The sequence below is a fragment of the Rhinolophus sinicus genome, chromosome 17, assembly GCF_057876585.1.
Source record: "Rhinolophus sinicus isolate RSI-liver-muscle chromosome 17, RSI-T2T, whole genome shotgun sequence".
NCBI classification, from domain to species: Eukaryota; Metazoa; Chordata; class Mammalia; order Chiroptera; family Rhinolophidae; genus Rhinolophus; species Rhinolophus sinicus.
Window position 1 is genome coordinate 56,965,720 of NC_142517.1, and position 20,530 is coordinate 56,986,249.

A 20,530-nucleotide genomic window follows, 5' to 3' on the forward strand; every position below is an offset into this window, starting at 1 on the left:
TTAACTGATAAATGGTGTGGTATATCCATTCAATGGAATATTCAGCAATGAAAAGGAATGAAGTACTGATAGATGCTATAACATGGATAAACCTCGAAGACATTAGGCTAAATGAAAGCCAGTCACCAAAGGTCACACAGTGTATGACTTCATTTATATGAAATGTGCAGAATAGGCAAATCTGTATGTAAATTAGATGGGTGGTTGCTTAGGGCTGGGGGGATGAGAGGATGGGAGCTGATTATTAAAGGTACAGGGTTTCTTTCTGGGGTGATAATGTAGAATTGATCGTGGTGATGGTTGCACAACTCTGTAAATATACTAAAAACCATTGAATTGCAGTGAATTTGCATGGTATGTGAGTTATCTCAATGTTATGAAAATAACCAAGAGCGTGGAAACATATGATTATTCTTTTTCTAAAAAGTCTCATGTTTTAGCTGTGGCACTATCATAAAGCCAAACTTATTCTAAGTAAGTACATGCTTTGTCCATTCGGTATGAGTTTCTGCCATATGCCTGTGCCTGTTTAATAAATGGAACAAAGTGTGCTTTCGTGTGCCAATGCTTGTTCCTCTCCTGTCAGGAACTTTTTATTTAGACTGCCTCTAGTCTCAGATAGAAAGGAACGATTGGAAGCAGAGTGTCACAGGTGGAGGAACACAATGTCAGAACATCTTCAGCTCTGCCTGCTCTAGCTAGGGCTACCTCAGCGTTGATCTGCATAACCGTTCACCTGACACTTAAATGAACAGTTAGAAAGCACCTATTCCTCTCATGTATCAATCCTTCCTTGGCTTACCCACTGCTTTTGAGAAAACCTCCAGAATCCCTACACAGGCTCGAAGGCCCCTGGGACCGGCTCTGGCTAACTCCTATCCTGCAGTGCTGCTTCCTGCTTCAGGGCCCTGCTGTCCCCGGTATTTTCCACACTGCCCTTCTTGCCATGGTAGGTGGTCAATAAATATTTATTAAATTAATGAACAAATATAATTTTTTTATCACCCAGATTCAGCACATTTTCAAATGTATCTTAAATACATATGGGCACTTGAAGGCTTCTTAACTCTGAATTCATGGGTGAACTTTGAGTGGGTTTGTAAACCTTCTGACGTAGGTCACGGAATTGTGTATGTGCATGTTTTCTGGAGCAAGCATCCATAACTTCCATTTACAGAAACATCTGACACAAAACAAGGTAATGATCCAAGTTAAGGGAATAATGAGTCTCAGAGAAAAAGGGAGATTAAAGTGAGAAGCTCAAACAGCCATAGTGTATTATCAACGTATTAGAATGAATGTGACTGTAAAAGGCAAACTGCCCTTCTTACTCCTGATGGTTGTAAGTACTAAGGACATTAGGGATCCCTAAAACGAGCTGATTTTATTGAGACTGCCTGCTCTCACTCCCTGTAGGTTAGCTATCCTACTGTGCATATCCTGTAAAGGATAGCACAGCTTAGAAAAACACACGCTTCCCTCTGTAGTAGTGGTTCAGAGGGAACCATTCCAAGATCTGATACGCCTTCCACCCTATCAGGAGTGTGTTGGGTATGTGTGTGAGGTTGAGAATCACTAATCTAAATGCATTCAAAAGAGTCCATCTAAAATCCCAGTCATGTTTTAGCAAATTAAAACTGTTTAATGAACGTGGAACGTCCAAATAGCAGTGTATCTACATAAACCAATAAAACATGTTAGTGGCAATTTAATCTTTTCAAAAAAATTCCCAACTTACAAATGCACTTGTGTATATGTTTTCACAAACAAATAGACATCATTCATTCCTTCCTCTTAAATTCAGCCTTCTACAGGAGGAGGTTTCTGGGGCTCCAAGATTAGGCAGAGCTGGTGCTCCGAGGAGCCCCCAGTGTTAGATACCGACTGCCGGGTGTGGCTGAGCCCCCGGGGCCACGGGCCAGGTCCATTCTATAGCACCACAGGCGAGGAGCAGCTTCTGTTCTTCTCCGGATGTAGATGCCATTTCTGTTGCAGCCCAAGTTCACGTATCCAGGTGCTTGTAGAGTCTACGACTTTTCTCTTTTTTATTTCTGTTGCCATGTTTTTTCCAGGGCTTCCCAGCCCCACTCTCAGAGCTAACAGTAGCTGCAGTCACCAGCCCACTCCCAGGTTTGTAGCCCATCACAGCCTGGACTCCTTTGGTCAAAGCTCTTACATTTTCCTAGCAAATGAGAGAAAATATTAGTTGAGGCCTCCGCAGTCTCCTTTAGAGGCTATGCACAGTATTATTTATGGAGAACTCCAAGATAGTGGACTTGTCTCTCCCTGATCCTCTTTTCTCCCAATTACTTAAATAAGTTTTCAGCACTGTCTTCAGTTCATTCTTTTTCCTCAACTTTATTTAGTTCCATAGCTTCACATACTATCTATAACTAGACTCATAATACTAGCTAATTTCTGAAAATCTCTACTTTGATATCGAAATTCAACTCGCTTCAATCTAAATTTAGTTAGAAATTGACTCTCCAGTCTTTATTTCAGTGGGTGGTAGAAGAATCTGCCCAGCTGCCAAGACAGCACTCTCTGCCTTCCTCATAATCACACACGGTTGGCCACTAAGTTCTGTTGACTCCAGTCTCCAGAATTTTGTTCCTCTATTTCCTTTCCCTTCTATCCCCACTGCTCTACCCCTAGTGTTCATTCGCTGTCACGGGACCACTGCAGGACTCCTCTAACCCAGTGTCCACATTTGTACAACAGTTCTCTAATCATGTCTCTCTCTATTCCTGTCCTCACAAATCTCTGTAAGTGGCTCCCTGTAGACCAGGGAAATCAAGTTCAGCTTCCGTTGCAAGGCCACCTACAACACGGGCTCTTTAATGATAAAGCCCACATACCCACACCTTTATGCCTTTGTTCATGCTACTCCTTCTGCCTAGAAATCTGGTGCTCACCACTCCTTCCAGCTGGCACACTTTTATTTGTCCCTCAAAGTCCAGCTTAAATACCATTTTCTCTCTAGCTTTTTCACTCACCCACTACGTTCCCAGCCCCAAGATGAACTGCTCCACAATCTGTGTTCACAACGTACTTCACTTATACCTCTGTCCCAGACCTAACATGTCATGTTAACTTGCCTGTCTCCCCTTGGCTAGAATGTGCTTTACCCTCAAAGCAATAATTGTGTCTTACTCATTTTGATATCCCAAGTCCTGGAACAGTAGCTGGCACATAGTAAGTAAGTGATCAAAAAATTTTTATAAACTTGTGATTTCTTTTAAGTAAAACAAAACAACTAAACTGATTTTAAGTTTACTTAGTAGGAAAAAAAATCCAATATGATTTGTAAGTATAAAGCACTATCTCATGATCTTCTTAAAACAGTAAACCATTACTTTAGAGACTAAAGCTTAGATACAAGATTATAATTACCTGTAAGTTCTCAGCTTTCTTGTACATGACCTTTAGAAACTTTTTATAAACACTTAAAACTTCAACTTAAATGCCCTGTATGATAGTAGTAGGCCCAAGAAAGAACCTGTAATTTTCTGCCTATTGGTAAACTTTCTTCTAAATATTGGCAGACTTGAAAATAATTTGACAATCTAAGTTCCAGCCCCGCTTTGATAAAACAAATGTCCCCAGGTAAGTCACTTCGCCTCCCTGAGTCTTAATGTCCTCAGTAGCAAAATGGGGCTAACAGTATCTGCGTGGATAACAATACCTCCCCAAGCTCACTGTGTGGCGCAGATACGGCACCACACGAATACAGAAAATCATTCTCTGGCTACCCCTACACCACCCCCCTTCCTTTGGTTATAGTCACAAAATCATTTGAAAAATATATTAAGTACAATTATATGATTTAACTCTTCTGTATATGAATTTGTTCATTAAAATGCTATATGCAATTGTATCTGTGATATGTCAGATGGGTACTACACGTATCGGGGTGATCACATTGTAAGGCATAGAAATGTCTCATCGCTGTGTTGTACACCTGTAGCTAATACTGTATGTCAACTGTAACTGACATGAAAAAAAATTTTTAATTGTAGCTTTGTAAACAACTAAAGTTATTAAAATGTGTTGGCTCAGAGAAAAGACAATCCACAAAATGGGAGAACATATTTGCAAATCATAAATATGATAAAGGCTCATATCCAGAATATCTAAAAAACTCTTACGTCTCAACAACAGACAATCCTCCAAAGAAGACATACGCATGTGCCAACGAGCACAGGAAAGGTGCTCAATACCACTGGTGCTCAATATCACAAATTTCCCTAAATTTGTGTCATTAGGGAAACACAAATAAAAATCAGGAGATACCACTTCGCACATGCTAGGATTGGCTAAAATAAAAAAGACAAAAATATTGGCAAGGATGTGGAGAAATTACAACCCTCATACATGCTGGTGGGAATGTAAAATGGTGCAGCCACTTTAAAAAGTTAAACATGGAGTTACCGTATGACCCAGAAATTCCACTCCTACCAATATACCCAAAAGAACAAAAAATGTATGTCCACAAAACCTGCATATGAATGTCACAGCAGCCTTATTTATAGTAGACAAAAAGTGGAAACAACCCAAATGTCCATCAACTGAAAAATAAACAAAATGTGGTCTATCCACTCAATGAAATACTGTCCGACAATAGAAAGAACTAAAGCACCGGTACACGGATGGACCTTGAAGTCACCAGGCCAAGGTAAGGAAGCCAGTTACAAAAGATGGCATAGTGTATGATTCCACTTACAGAAAATGTCCTGAACAGGCAAAGCTATAGAGAAAGTAAGTTAGTGGTTGGCAGGGGCTGGGCAGAGGGGAATGGGGAGTGACTGCTAATGGGTATGGAGTTTTTTTGTGGAGTGATAAAAAAAAAAGTTCTAAAATTAGATAGTAGTTGTGGTTACACAACTCTGTGACTATAATATAAACTACTGAATTGTATATTTTAAAAGGGTATATTTTATGTGTGAATTGTATTCCAATAAAGCTGTTATACAAAATGTGTTGGATGAGAAATTAAGAAAAACTTTAAAACTTACTTGATGGAAAAAAGTCTTGTCAACTATATTTTCAATCTGTTTTGCTTTTTTATTTCCACCTGACTGTAGTTTCATTCCACCACCATTCCATTTGTTCTCTAGTAGTCGCTGGTGTTGATACTGAAAGGTCATGGGATCTCTTCCAGGAGGAGGGTGACAGTACAGAAGTTTACCCTACAAGGACAGAACGAATAATAACAGTGCATTTGAAGTGCCACCTGTGTTATCCCAGAAAGAAAAAGTCCTCAGACAAGGCATCGCCAATCAGACACACTCCAACGGAGCTTTCTGCTTTGCCATTAAGTTAGCTGAGCTGAGTTTTGGTCAACTGCCACTGAAGAGTCCTAACCAACATACAGATGACGCTCCTCAGCTTTCCAGAGGCCTCAATCTCCCCGGAGCCCCCAGAATAGAGTCAAATCTCTCTTCCCTGTGCTCCTTTTTACCTCATTTGCATTTCTACTCAAGTATTCTTCAGTACATGTGTATGACTTATACTTATGATATTTTCCAAAGCCAAAACCAGGACACAATCCGACATTATGAGTGAACTCATGGGGATACTGGGCTAGTTGCAATTGTTCACTGGGTGCAGATTGTTTTCTTTCCACAACTAACACTAAAAAAAACTGTGATTGTTTTTAACTCATATTCCTATCCTCCACAGATCTATAAATTGTAAATGAATAATTTATCCATATACATATTCTATTAACTATTTTCTTTCTGAATTGAAGGCAAGAGAATATGGCTGTCCACTTTGACTGCTATGCTCGAAGAGCCCCGTGGATGTGGTATTGAGACGATGAGGGAATAAAGCCAAATCCTCAAACCAGCCATCACTGCGACCCTGTAATGCTTAGTTGTGGATTTGTGGAAAGAATTAAGCTTCATACATGAAAATTATTGGGGGCTAATTACATGTCAGGCACTGAGCTCAGTGGTGTATCTCCACACACATACATTGGTACAATTTATTTTCCATAATAATCTCATGAGATAGATACTTTTAATTCCTATGCCATTGATGAGGAAAACCAAAAACTTCGCATGACCTCATCTGTAACATGAGAACAATAACCTCATAGACTTGTTATGTGTTTTTAATGAGACAATACATGTAAAACATTTAGAACTACTCCTAGCAGGGTTATCTCTGAGTAAATGTTAGCTATTATTATTGTTACTAGATAAATGTAGGGTGAAAAGCATATATACAGCTATATCACGTGGGAGATTGTGCAACAGGAGATGGAAAAACCAGAGACATAAATGTATCACTTTCACCGACAAGTATTCGGAGATCTTCACCTCTTTCAGATTATGTCAGTCACTTGCACTTTTATATGATGCAAGCTCCCCTGGATCAAGAGTACAACTCCAGTTATAACACAATCTCAATGAGAAAACATCTTTACAACCTAACAGGCTGCCATTTTCTAAGAACAAACCGTGAAGAGCCTTGCTTATTCCAGAGCAACAAGAAGCAGGGTTCACTTACACAGACATAATCCTTTAGGATGTAGCGTGCAGATCGAGGCTGGTCTGGCTGCCCATGTGCCGTCATGAATCCTCTCATACCTGTGAGGAGAAATGAATTTTGCAAAATCTAAGTTAGAAGACAGGACATCACAACAAAGATGACCTAAGTGGTGGAAATTTAGTCCTTTCCCTTATTACACTATGCATCCTTACTCTCTGTCTTTAAAAAAATCAATTATCATGTAGAAAATATTTTGGTTAGCATTACAAAAACATTTGATAACCCAGGAGAACAGACCATACTGTTCTATCTGATATCCCAGCACCACGTTGTGACAGACACATTCAACTACTCTCTACTCCACTTACTTCTTTCATCTCAATTTTAAACATTCATTCAAGGAGGCTACTTATAGAATGCTATGTTGTCAATATTATTAGCAAAACCAAAAGCAACAAAGCAAGTTTTCTTCATCTAGATATACATGTATCTCCATATTTTCCCAGTTTCCCAAACATACAACAAAGATCCCTTCAATAGAACTCAATGAGAAGGGCATAGCACAGCACAGTGGGTAAGAATCCAGTCTTTGGAAGACAGGTTGGGTTCAGAACTTGGCTCCCTCACATACTGCCTGTGTGTTGGCTCTTTCAATTTAGAAGAAAATAGTTAGAACCTTAGTTTACACCATACACAAAAGTACATTTAGACAGATTAAAAATCTAAAGTTTAAAAAAAAAAAGTATTACAGGAATATAATTTTATCCTTTTGGATTAGGGAAAGCCTTCCCAAGTAAAACAAGAAACCCAATCAAGTCAAAAAGGAAAAAAAAAAGTCTGTTAAAATTTTTAACTTCTATAGGGCTAAAGAAGCCATAAACATGGGGAAAGACATTTGTGGCACGTGTAACAAAGAAGTCCTACAAATTAAGACAAAACAATGTGTAGAAAAAGGTGATTCCTAGAAGAAATATAAATGACTAACACACATATGGACAGATGCTCAGTTTCACTAATATTTAAAGAAATAAAAATTAAATAGAAAATTATTTAGCAACATCTTTTAAAATTAACTGTTAGAAAGCATTTTTTATGGACGACGGTGATCTTAGAAACTGTACATGTGTGGTCATCCATTTTTACAAACCAGTCTTTTCCTTACTCTGATTTTATCAGACAGAATGAGATGAAAAATCTTGAAAGACTAACGTTACTTTCAGTTTTATCTGAAAGTCAAATCAGATGGGAAGTTTGGGAGAAAGTCCACCTCTGCCCACCTTTCCGGCCAGCGTGGGTTAGGAAATGTGGGAGCAGACACTGCCGTGGGCAAGTTATTTCACGCCCTGATTTCAGATTACTTGTTTTAAGAAGGGGGAGGCGGGGTGCAGTGATCTTTACTGTCTCTTCTAGTTCTATGATTTTTGTGACTATACCAGCCTCACCACAAGTCCTTAGTATTTATCCTCTTTAAAGTCTCTCAACTAAGGTAAGTTCAAGGTCTGACTTAAGTGTGGTTCATATCAAATCACCTTTCTCTGCCAGTAAATAATCAAATAAACTGAACTCCTTCCCCGCTGGTGACAATTCCTTTAAAGGCAAGTCACAGATGCACAGAAATGTTTCTAAAGGCAAGTCACACATGCACAGAAATGTTTCTAACACTGCTATTTCTTTAGGTAGACACAGGTTTCCCCAGACCACCTTTAAAGTTTGTATTTAAGGTAAGTACATCACAATCAAATAGAGAAATGATAGGCTAAGATAACTCCCATGTAAAATTGGGGTAAAACATGGAAGTGGGAGAGCTGTGGACTCCTTTTAATGTCAAGCAAGGCTTACGAGGGACTGATGGAAGGGGAAGGAGGACGTTTGTGTCCCTACCCTAACCAAGCTCTGTCGAAATCTCTGAGGAACTTTCCTTCTGATACTCTCCTCGTAACTCTCTTATCCTGCTGTGGTAAGCATACTCATTTTCTTCCCAACATCCCTTTTCTTCCCTCCTGGGGAGAAGACTCTGAAAAAGCCAACACAGCATCAGATCAGAACCCCTGCGTCTACACTTGGGTACCATCAAAGCAGTGAATGTCTTAAGGGCTTTTTCTTTAGAAGCCTATGGTAGCTGATGCCAGGCCCTGTGCTCCCTGGGGGAGCTTTTACCACTGCCCACATCTAGGCCTCCTACAGGGAAAGGGCCTGAGACCAGGAGACCATGGGAAGCCGTGTCTCCCCAGGGACTGATTTCTGAGAAGAAGGTTGGGAAGGGCAGACCTGGGGAACAGGCAAGGAACATAAAGCACCTCCTTCTCTAACTCTAAAAAGCACTTAACACACTGAAGTAAAGTATCACTCAGGTAGCGCTCAGCTCTCCCTCCTGACCCTGAAACCACCAGCAAATCAGCTACCTGAAGGCCACTTTATAGGCAAGGCCAACAGAGAAAACAAAAATATCAACCCTGGAACACGACATGACAGGTGCTTACGAAAAATTCTGAATTTGTTATCTTTGCAGAGGAATATTTGTCATTAAATGTATTATTTTTTGTTCATGTTTTAAAAGAAATCACAACTCACATCCATAAGCTGTCAACAGCTCTTCTGACGTTGGAGGCCTACTGGGGTCTTCATCCTCTCTAGGCTTTATGATGTCAATGCCATAGGTCGCTTCCAATACATGTCGTGGAATATTCTGGCAAATGTAATCTTGTCAAGGAATCCACTCCCGTGAACTGACCCCCTCCTTCCCATGGTAACTGACACATGCTTGTAAGAATAAGGTACTTCAACACTTCTATGGCAAAAACCTTTTCACCTCTCCAAGAGAAGCAGTCATTCATTTAAAAAGACTTTTCTCTTAAAGCCTCAGGCACCAATGATCACTTCCAAATGAATTCTTTTAAAATAACTATTAAAATATTGTCTCTGAAATACATCTTAAAGATGACACATTTTAACCTAAAGAAACATCAGTTTGTGAGACGATCCTAATTCTGACCCAAAGCACAGAGAATCTGTTTCTAATCCTTACGACCATGCAAGGAGAGGTTATTTTTCCCTCCTTTGTCTAAGTACCCACACATTTTTTTCCTGAAGCCATTATAACATTCTATCTTGTACTAGTTATTCATGTACACGCCCCACATCCCCGACAGACTGAATCCTGAAAGGGCAGGATCCACGTCCGATTCACACCTGTATCGTCCACAGAACCCAACCAAACCTAGTTTGCAATAAATGTTCTGAGATTCATCCAGGTTGCTATCCGGAGATTTAATGCGTTCTTTTAAACAACTGTATTGTTTTACCGTGTTTAACTTGTCCTAGTAAATGGATTCTTACTCTTTATTCCTTACAGAAAGAGAAAACAATGTGGGGTACACAAAATCTGCGGCCTTATGCGTGGTCAGTAAGGGCCGTGTCAAGAATCGGCAGCGCCTGGGATCTAACCCTACTTATAAACCAGCAAATTCGTGTGCCAGCTTCATGGCGCCTCGTGTCGGTTTCCAGCACCCCTGAAACAGTAACAGACTAACGTGTTCATTTGTAAGGAGGGTTAAATCTTAGACCCTGCAGTTCTTCACAGCTCTACCTTTGAGTACGTTTTTCATGCCAGGTAACATCCTAGTAGCTTCACTTAAGTTAATTCATGACGTTGCTGAAAGGCAGCAAAGTTCCTAGTCTGCACTTACTAGGTGTGAGATCTCAGGCAAATTATTTAACTTCTATGTGCTTTAGTTTCCTCAAGTTTGAGGAAATGGGAACAACAGCTGTATCCACCTCATGGGTTGTTTTGAGAATTAAATGAGACATTAGTTGGTAAGTGTTTAGCAAAGTACAGAGCGAGTGTTTAATACATGTTAGCCAGAATGATGAAATTCTCAGGCGACTGTGAGGTAGCTATTGTCACCCTCATTTTATAGCAAAGTAAAGTCTCTGAAAGGTTAAGCAAGTTTTCCAAGGTCACTCAAATAGTCAAATGGTAGTGTCAGGATTCAAACAGGCTTGTATCTGAGGCTGAGATCCCAGCCTGGGCTCCTCCATTTATACGAGGCTACCGCGTTGCAATCAGGGCACGATTTTCAAATTCTGAACCTGCTGTGATCACACTGGATAAACCTGGGCAGACACTAGTAAGCATCTTCAATTTTCCATTCTCAGATATCAACCCTGAATACATCAAATGCAAGGCAATGTCTAAAACAAACCTGAAGCCTTAATCTACCCATAATGACCAGAATCTTCGCAAAGCAGAAAGGATATCAGTGACATAGGCGGGACGTGATCTCTCATCTGGTCAATTGGGAGGATTCCACTGCAAATCATCTCAGCCTTGGTGGAGACAAAGGATGGCATCACCAGGCCTGGGCAGTCACATAAGCAGAGGCCAGGTTCCACAAAGAGAGTCTGAAAGACAAGTACGAGGTTTATGCTGGGCATAGGAAGGGAAAGAAGAGCAGCACATGAGTGGCCAAGAACTTCAAAAATACCCAAAGGGAGGAACTGGCTGAGAAGGAAATCCAGAGGCCGAGGCTGCAGAGATAAATACCTGAAAGTGCTTGGTGTGACCAGGCGTGGCAGACACAGACACTTTCTTGTTGCCCATGATGGTGTTGATAGTTGAACTCTTACCAACATTTGGGTAGCCTACCTACAAGAGACTCAGAAATTACTCAACAGTCTAACAGAACATCTATCACAGATCCAATTATATAAATAGTGGCAACATTAGCGTGTCTGGCTGCTTCGGAAAATTTGAAACAGCTGCTGTTTGTTGTCAGACATTTTCCCACCCTGTAGTGTGGGTGTAGTTATTCAGACTCATCTCCAGGGATGAACAGTCACACTAACTACATTTTATTTTTGTAGGTATTGCTCTAAGAGCAGATGCTACAGTCAAACTCCCCACCTGGCTCCCAGCTCTCCCCGCTTCCCCATCTACAGGCATCTCACCATTTCTGTTGCATCTTCCGCACTATGGGTAAAGCTGAGCATCACAGATATTCTCATCATAACATACAATTACTGTTAATTTTTAATAACATTAGCAAGTTTCTGTCTTGCTGGCTAAAAAATTTTTAAAAGGAACAATGAACTGATATGTGTTATCAAGCTACTAAAATTCTTCAACTACTCTTGGGTTCTGGGTGAAACAACATCCATTTTTTAACCTCTGCCTCTCCCCCAACAAATCTGAAATGTCACGTTGCCTCAGATCAAGCAGGATCATATAAAGGAAGGAAAAAAGTTCTCAAACAAAATGACAAGCACACTTTTTGCTCAAATTATGCCATACTTGTTCCATGCTTTTTCTCAGGCTTTCCCCCAGGCCTCCAAATCAATTTCCTCTCTTACATGGTTCCAAGAATCCTCTATCAAGGTGACTGGAAGATTACAAAATATCTACTGTACTGAATATAAAATCCCCAACTTCCCACCTCTCGTACAAGACTCATAATGGACATACATTCAGCGTTCCAGTCTTACCTCTCAGCATTCATCAAACTTCAGCCACATTCCATCACTTGCCATTCCACAAACACACTCTTCCATTCCCAGGGCTTTGCTTAAACATTTACATTTTGTCTCTCTGGAATGCCGCTCCATTGTCACTTATCAAAATTCTTCTTTAAGAGTTCATGTAACTGCTTATTAATTTCAGTATTCTCTTAATGTTTTGTTTATAGCATGATTAACATGATATATTATTATATGTTTCAATGTTATTTGTTGGAGACTTTTGTTGCTGTCATCCTCCCTGCAAGCTCCCATCAGGTTCCCTCATTATATACTCCTACAGGGTAGTGAACTTCCCTCTAATTCTCATCACACTTGGAATTAAAAGATCTATGAGGGTGGGGCTGTGTCTGTCTTGTCTACTGATGCATTGCTAGGGCCCCGCAGGATGCCTGGCATGTGACAGGTGATTAATGTCTGTAGAATAAGGAAACTGACCTATGCTCAGGATTTCTAGAATAAGAAACTCAGAAAGGGAGGGAGGCTGCTTAGCATTTCCATAAATGTAAGAAAGAAATTAATGTGTAGGGAAGTTGGGTTTCCGGGGCATGTGGATAATAAATTTTTAGCAATAACAGAGAGAAATGAAGCCTTAAAAGCTGAGAGGAGGTCGGCCCGGTGGCTCAGGCAGTTAGAGCTCCATGCTCCTAATTCCGAAGGCTGCCGGTTCGATTCCCATATGGGCTAGTCGGCTCTCAACCACAAGGCTGACAGTTCAATTCCTCAAGTCCTGCAAGGGATGGTGGGCAGCACCCCCTGCAACTAAGATTGAACATGGCACCTTGAGCTGAGCTGCCTCCCGGATGGCCCAGTTGGTTGGAGTGCGTCCTCTCAACCACAAGGTTGCCAGTTTGAGTCCCGCAAGGGATGGTGGACTGTGTCCCCTGCAACTAGAAACGGGAACTGGACCTGGAGCTGAGCTGCACCCTCCACAACTAAGATTGAAAGGACAACAACTTGACTTGGAAAAAAGGCCTGGAAGTACACACTGTTCCCCAATAAAGTCCTGTTCCCCTTCCCCAATAAAATCTTGGAAAAAAAAAAAAAGCTGAGAGGAATTAAGTCACTTCCCCAAGGTTCATAGCAAGTAAGTCAGTCCCACTGTAGCCCATTGCAGAACTACGAACGATACCTAACTCTGCCTCGCTTCAGACACAACTTTCTTAACCAGTACATTGAAATAAAATGTCTTAAGTAAGCTTTCCTTTTTTGGAGGCAGGGGAGGGAGGACAAAAATAATTGGGATCAGCTATCCTTGGCATGTAATTTACGAGCTGGAAGACTTTAAACCTGCCATGATTTGTTTTCCTCCGCTGTTTTATTCTCCTGGATGGAAGATCTTTAAAATAAACACCTTCTCTAACATTTTACGTTTCCTTAGCTAAAGACGTGGCACCTCAAATCATGCTGCATCTCTTGGGATCTGGGCACTTTTCACAGCCACCTCGGAGTCAGGTATCTGTAGTTAGGGATGTGATCTCCTTCCCTCATTTGTAGTGTTTATGCAACTCAAGCATTTGTCATATCTTTCCCAGCCTGAAGATGCTGGGGTTCTCCCTAATATACTTCTGGAACATTCAGAGTATTAAGTTGGCAAGGATCACAAGATGCCAAAAGCCTCCCTTACCTAAAAAGCCTACTTTACATAAAGGTAAGAACACTGGACTAGAAGTCTAAAGACAACCTAGTAAGTCACATGACAGGCAGGGCTGAACTGGAAGGAGATGAGATCATAGGAACGGGGTGTAACCAATATCAGCCTTGAGAAAGTTCACTCTTCTAGCTGGACTTTGCCTGTCACACTGCCTACTCCCACAATGCCAGTGGGCAGCACGAGGGGAATTAATTCTCCCTGTGATGCCAGAAACCTGACGTCTTTGGGGTTCCAATGCAGCAACCAAAGGGTGGGGAATAAAGACCCTCACGTGGTAACAATTTTATGACATATTTCTTCTCACCAGTCCGACAGTGAGGTGCTGATCTTTCACCTTCTTCCCAGTGTGCAGCTGCTTCAAGATCTCTAGTAATTCCTGCTTTGATACCAGGTGGCTAAAATTGTGTGTCAGCCTCTTCTGCAGGGTTTCCCTGCTGTCAGCCGCAGAATCCACGGCACAGCTTTCCTCCCCGGCCTGGCCACTGGCCTCTTCGGCAGGGTTGCTGTCCTCTTCTGAACACGTCTGCCAGTCTTCCTCCTCCTCCTCCTGACAGTCCTCATACTCACTATCACCTTCGTCACTAGTGACAGCATCACTGAGTGAGACAGGATCCCGGTCTAGATGTTCAGTGTCACTGTGGGGAATGTCAGTCTCACTGCAACCGGAGTTTTCAAAGTCCGCTGTGTCAGCGTCTTCAGTCTCTCTGTCTGCTTGCTCCTGATGAAGTAATAAAACCACAGAAGTTCAACAGTGTCACAACTGCCTTTTCGCTCTAGTGAAAATCCTCAGGTTGGTTATATAAAGTCACGGAGGAGACACTGTACACCTTTCAGTGCAAAGACACAACCAAACTGTCAACAGCGGTCCCCTCGGGAGAGGAGAGGCGTGGGGGACCTTTACTTTATATGCTTCTGCGTTATTTCAACTTTGTACAAATAATATGCATTACTTTTGTAACTGATAAATCTTTAAAGAAAGCAAGGGTTTAGGAAAGCCCATGTCAAGCTGACTTCTTTGGCTGTACATTATTTTGCAACAGGCTATAGAACAAAGCACTTCTCATTAAAATAAAACATTCTCTGTACAAAGCAAGAAGGGCATAATTTGTAATCTGAGCTGCATTTTACATTCACATTTTTAAAAGACAGTGTTTTGCGTGTTTAAGGAAACTGCTATTCTTTTATAATTGCTTTTAATAAATCAAAGTACTGCGGAAATAGCTCCCTGTGTGTAAATGCAGGAGACATAAAACTCAACTCCAGTAAGTGGAAATTATTCACTAAGTAAAGAGTTTGTTTGTAGAGAGAAAGATAAAATCATGTATAATAGTATTCATGGGTGTTAATTCTTCTGCATTTCTACTGATAACAAAGCAGAAATAAGGCAATTTACAGTATCACTAATTTGTACCAAGTAAGACTGAACTGGTTTGGATCCAGTTTTAGAATGAGTCACCATCACAGAAGGGGACATAAGGGACTCAGTTTAACAGGTATCTTCAATGTTAGGAGAGAGATGCCAGGAAAATAGGTGTAATTCCAGATAATGCTGACAATTCAAAAAGAAACATGGAATTGGAAGGACTTTCTATGATAAACAAGCAATGAATGTAAAGACGTCACTCTGTGCTCTTCTTAATCATTTTAAAATATAAAAGAGGCAGAAAACAAGAATATAAACTGAACATGAATGTGTATAAGGAATACTAAAGCTAGAAGCAGTTCAGGTTCAGGAAAAATGGTAAAAACAACAAAAGGGCTTTGTGGTAGTTACATTAAAATAAATTAAAAATAAAAAGAAAGAAAAAGTCAATCTTTTGGGGAGCACAGTGCAATTTAACAGACAACCAAGAGAAAAACTGAGGTACAACTAAAAAAAAAGTCCTATTTTTTAAAATAAGGAATTAAACAACTATAGAGGAAGAACCAAACTCCACACAGGTGAGTCACAAAACAGTGAATATCAAACAATTTTTAATAAGTTCATGTTTGATACTCAAATGACAGATGTGATTACAGATATGACATTACAATGGTAGCTGGTATTTTATCTTGGGAAATCCTGAAAAACAGAGATTTCAGAAGACTTAGGAGGAATAAATGGGGCCTAACTTTTAAAAAGGAAGGAAGAATATCTTCCATAAACCACAAACTGCAGCCCGGAATCTGATATGTAAACAATTCCACAAGTTAGCTGCCAAGCCCTGAAAAGAAGACAGTTAGCAACAGGAGGTGACAGGGTTCCCTGAGAGTAGATCACGCGAGCAAATTCTATTTCCCTTTGGAATCTACTACTTGGTCAACAGTTCGGGGAATCCCACAGACGTAGAAACTAATTCCTCTTCTGTTTTTGATAGGGTTATTGCATTGGTGCATCAGGGCTCAGCGACACCGTGATAAATATTTATTTAAAAGCTTCAGCAAGACATGGACTTTCAGGAAAGATGTGAAACAACAGAAATGATGGTTAAGAGGACAAACTATGAAGTCTGAGGACAATAAGCACGTACACTTATTGTTGAGAACATTAAATGAATAAAATATATGAAATGCTTAGAATAGTGGTGTCTGGCAGAGAATAAATTATTTACGGGTCAGTTTTTATTAACACCAATAACAGAATAATTGTTATTGCTGCATCCTTGCAAACACACCTGTATTCATCACATTAAAATACTTGGTACTGAGTGCTTAGTAAGTCCACAGAAGGTTACAAAGCTCTATCCTTGGTCCTAATCTATTCAACAATGTTATCAATGACTGAAAAGAACATATATAGATAGATGGGCAAACACACAAAATATGCAGATGATTCAAAGCTAGAAGGAGAGAAAAACAATTACACATCCAAAATGAACTCTACCTTGGCCCCAAATCACTAATGTAATATTTAAAAGGAAGAGTAATGTCCTAAGTTGAGGTAAAAACAAAATGAAAAACTTTTTCCAAATTTAAAGATGGGACGAGATCTGATTAATATGTCTTCTCTTTAAAATACCTGAATGATTTGGTTGTTCACAGGTTCAATGAGCCACGAGCACAATACGGCTCCTCAGAACGGGGGTGAATTACTGGAAATATCCTGATCACAAAAAATAACAGTCCCTCTGTATATGTCCTAGGCAAACCACGCCTGGAAAAATGTATTTGATTAGGTGTCACCAATTTTGAGTGCGATCCTGACACAGACCAACAGGCACTCAGGACAATGCGTGCCCTGGATGATGCCTATGAGGAACAGGAAAGCAGGCAAATCTGATCTGTAGGAGAGAGAACTGGGGAAACAAAGGGAACGTCCTTAGATCAAAGGTTAGGGAATGACTTAGCTTCACTGAAGAAGTTTCTAAGTTTAGAGACAAAAAGAATGAGCTGCCTGATCTGTCATTTAAAGTTATCAGAGATTATAGGACTGTTTGCCAGGGAGGTGGAGGAAAGAATTACTTCACCGAGTCAAGAGCTCATGACCCTGTGAGCTCCGCGAAGAGTAGGTGTTGTATTCACAGCATGCAGCTCAACATACTAGTCAATATATGGTTGATAGAGAAAAAAGGAAAGGGGGACGTTAGGAAAAAAGACATTCTTTTAGTCTCTCCCAGCTCCAAGACTCTATTACTAATTTCTTTTCACAGTTAGTAATTAATTTTTTTTTTAGAAAATAAACCCCGAACTGTTTCTGTGAAATCTGGGTTAAAAGATATAGAAAATAACATTGTAGGTCTTAATTTAGGATTACTTCATTTCTTTGTTTTCAAAACTAAGTCAAAAAAAGATTCTAATCATTCCTGGAAGTTACTACATCTTTCAGTTGTATTTGATTTCTTTTTGTTCTGATGTCTCTGAAAAGCGATGACAAGGTCATTATAAAATTTGTGATACAACTTTCTGCCTAACATTTTAAAACATTAAAAATTATAGCTATTATCAGTGTGCAACACAGAGTGGAGGGGACAGCAAACTATTCGACAACCAGGGAAAGTAACCTTGCGACTCACTTTTCTACAGGCCATCCTACTGTCACAGCACTTAGGGAAAAAAACAAAAACAAACAACACCCCCGAATTGAATTCCCATACATCTCCAGTAAGAAGCAAAGCACACTAATTAGAAACTGAAATCCTCTTTCCTGAAACCCAACCTGAAAGGTTACCTTGGAGTCACTAATCAGTGGAATGGCTTCGACCAAAGCTGACCAGAAAATAACCTTCACATTTTCTTTTTCGAAGTATGTGGCCCAGGCACTCCGCTGCTCAGCAGTCAACAAGTCTGCCTTATTTATCAGAATAACGTTTTCCTTTTCGTCATCTATTTCTTTCACATAACATTCCTAGGCAAGACAAAGATATTTTGGAAGGCCTCTTCAAACAGGTGAAAATTAGGCTAATTATATCGAAGACCACCAGCTATGACTAAAAGTTTTTACTGCCCCCATTTTCAAATCATTCCTAATTTAAAGATCTTAAATTATGGTACATTCCACTGATCCTCTCAGTAAACTCTGAAAAGTAGTTAGGTCACATACTACTACTTAACGTAAGAAATTGGAAGGGTTACAAAGAAATGCTTTCTTGCCCTGTTTATGTGGAACAGGTTCTTTTTTCTTTAAACAATGTAGTTCCTCTCTATAGTACTACTAAATTGTTTCTTTTAAACTAAGCTAAAGAAGCGCATAACTGGTAGATTTGTCAGCCAGGAGGGACGAGTTTTCAGCCAAGTGATGACTGCCAACAGCACTCAGCTTTTCATGTAAAAATTGCTTTTGTAGAAAAGAAAGCCAAGACTCAGTAACTGACATTAATTCCCAGGTTTGGCTCTTCACTAGGAAACACACCAGAAGTAGAAAAGCTGACTTCCTAAGAGTTTCACCATTAAGGGTTTTGTTATTCACCAGCGGATTCAAAAATAATCTGTATTATTACTGCGATGGTCCTCAGTAGGAACACTTCCTGTGTGAACAGTGTTTTATTAATTCAAAGCCTGTATTACATTATTTCCTGGGATCCTTATACCTTAATTATTACCCCCTTTACCAACTTAGTTTATTTGTAAACCACCACAGGGGATCATAACGAAGGTGTCTGCCAACAGTGACACTGTCCTCCCACTGCCGTGCGAAGGACTTCCAGTTTGCATCTTGTCACACTGTACTTACCAAATCCTCACATCTAAACAGGAGCGGGTTTCGAGCATCTACTATTTGCACCACGATATCGCTGCGAAACAAATGTGATATTCTGATCACTGCGAAGTGAATGTACACACTGACCATATAATAGCAGCAAACACTTTTTATACATTAAGCATTTGACATATTTAACTTTTTAAGGTGCAATTATACTGTTTATATATGAGAAAACTGAAGCTCAGAACAGTTAAGTAACTTGTCAAAGGTCACCAGATACTACGCGATGGAGCCAGAACGCACTCAGGCAGTCTGGACCAGGGGCCATGCTCTTAATCAAAACATCCTCCTGCTCTTCATGTGGCGCAGAGGGGCTCTGATGATGTTTCACTGCTAAAACTTTACCTGTATCTTCTAGCAAACTCTCTTGGAAAGATAAAAGAGCATTCCAAATACTTCAATCCAAGGTGAGGTCTGTTGTATATTCAGTACCTAATCTACATGGTTAAGGCATCAAAAAACTAATGTATCACCTGCTGACAGCTGCCCCCATCAAAGCCTGTATCTTATTGAAACCCAGGGCTAACAAGAGAAAGCATGTATCTGGCAAATAATCATTCATCTGTTCCAGAATATGTTTAAATGGCAAAAATACAAAACAGCAAAACATCAATTTAAGTTGCCATCCTGAAGGACAATGGGTCCAACTTACAAGCAAATGTAGCAATAAGAAAACTTTCTGCAGCTGATAGCAAGCCCCTCAAATCCCTCGAAAATGTGGTGGGGACAACAGCAGCCCAGCACTGCAAGAACACATATTTCACTTCTCTGGGAGGACCCTCCCTTCTGTCAGCCTCTGTGCATGGGAAAGATGCTTTCTTTAAGGGCCAGCTGTGACTGCTACTGCAAGGGGATAAATTGCAGATGTACTACCACCTTACAACAGTCTCCCCAAAATCCTTTTCTGAGGTAACCCTTAAGCAACTATGTTGAACACCAAGGGAATGTGTTAAATCAGTTACCATTTAGGAGAGGGCTTTTGAGAAAGTGTTATTTCCTTCAGAACAGCCAAAATTGCAGCATAATCGTGTGATTCAACGGAAGTCACAGACTTGCTAACTTGTGAGGAATTGTTTTTGAATTATCAAATTAAGCAGGTCCTAGTATTTTCTTCTTTAAGGTAATAGCTACTGCCTTTAAACTGTGAGGATTTAACAGTAAAGGCAGGAATGGTTGCAAAAGATAGACAAAGCCTAATGAATGAACTAAAATTACAAGGTCTACAAACATTATATCTACCTACTAAACATGCAGAAAGAATAATCAGCTTAAAAATAAATCAGTAAGAAGACGAACTTAAGACAGTTTGTTTTGTGTGCTGAATTAGGGTGCAGAGCAAAGTGCCAACTGTGTACCAGGAAGGGTGACTCAGTACAACGGAAGTGCCGTATCTTACTGGAACAGTGTTCTGTCCTCAGTGCTGCAGCAGTTTCCTGGGCTCCGGTGAAATGTTATACATCAAATCTTTTCTGATAACTACTCTTGAAATTAAAGAGGCAGATGGCTTAGCTGCCTGTTGCCAAAAAGGAGACATTTGCTGTATAGAACACACTAATAAATATTTCCTGTTGAAAGACATGGCAATAGTCACTTTATTGATAATATTTCTATGTAACTCAGATCCACTTCCATGTAATATAAACTATATTCCTTAGAAACCTGTTCTCTCTTACAAAGAGAAATACCAA

The 20,530-nt window shown here is 40.1% G+C and overlaps 1 protein-coding gene across 2 annotated transcripts in view; it reads right to left on the reverse strand.

Annotated features, from left to right (window-relative positions):
- Positions 1 to 1,616: 1,616 nt before the first annotated feature.
- Positions 1,617 to 20,530, reverse strand: part of LSG1 (large 60S subunit nuclear export GTPase 1) — a 28,610-nt gene continuing 9,696 nt past the window's right edge. Inside the window, exons 6-14 of one of the 2 annotated variants that reach the window (XM_019723317.3) lie at positions 18,813 to 18,873; positions 17,811 to 17,987; positions 13,968 to 14,381; positions 11,042 to 11,143; positions 10,756 to 10,899; positions 9,070 to 9,193; positions 6,517 to 6,596; positions 5,016 to 5,189; positions 1,617 to 2,182 (exon numbers count right to left, since the gene is read on the reverse strand). In XM_019723317.3, the coding sequence (XP_019578876.3) occupies positions 2,003 to 2,182; positions 5,016 to 5,189; positions 6,517 to 6,596; positions 9,070 to 9,193; positions 10,756 to 10,899; positions 11,042 to 11,143; positions 13,968 to 14,381; positions 17,811 to 17,987; positions 18,813 to 18,873 (1,456 nt within the window). In that variant the 3' untranslated portion in view covers positions 1,617 to 2,002. The remainder of the gene's footprint in view (positions 2,183 to 5,015; positions 5,190 to 6,516; positions 6,597 to 9,069; positions 9,194 to 10,755; positions 10,900 to 11,041; positions 11,144 to 13,967; positions 14,382 to 17,810; positions 17,988 to 18,812; positions 18,874 to 20,530) is intronic. The other variant, XM_019723325.3, reaches the window with a different exon arrangement.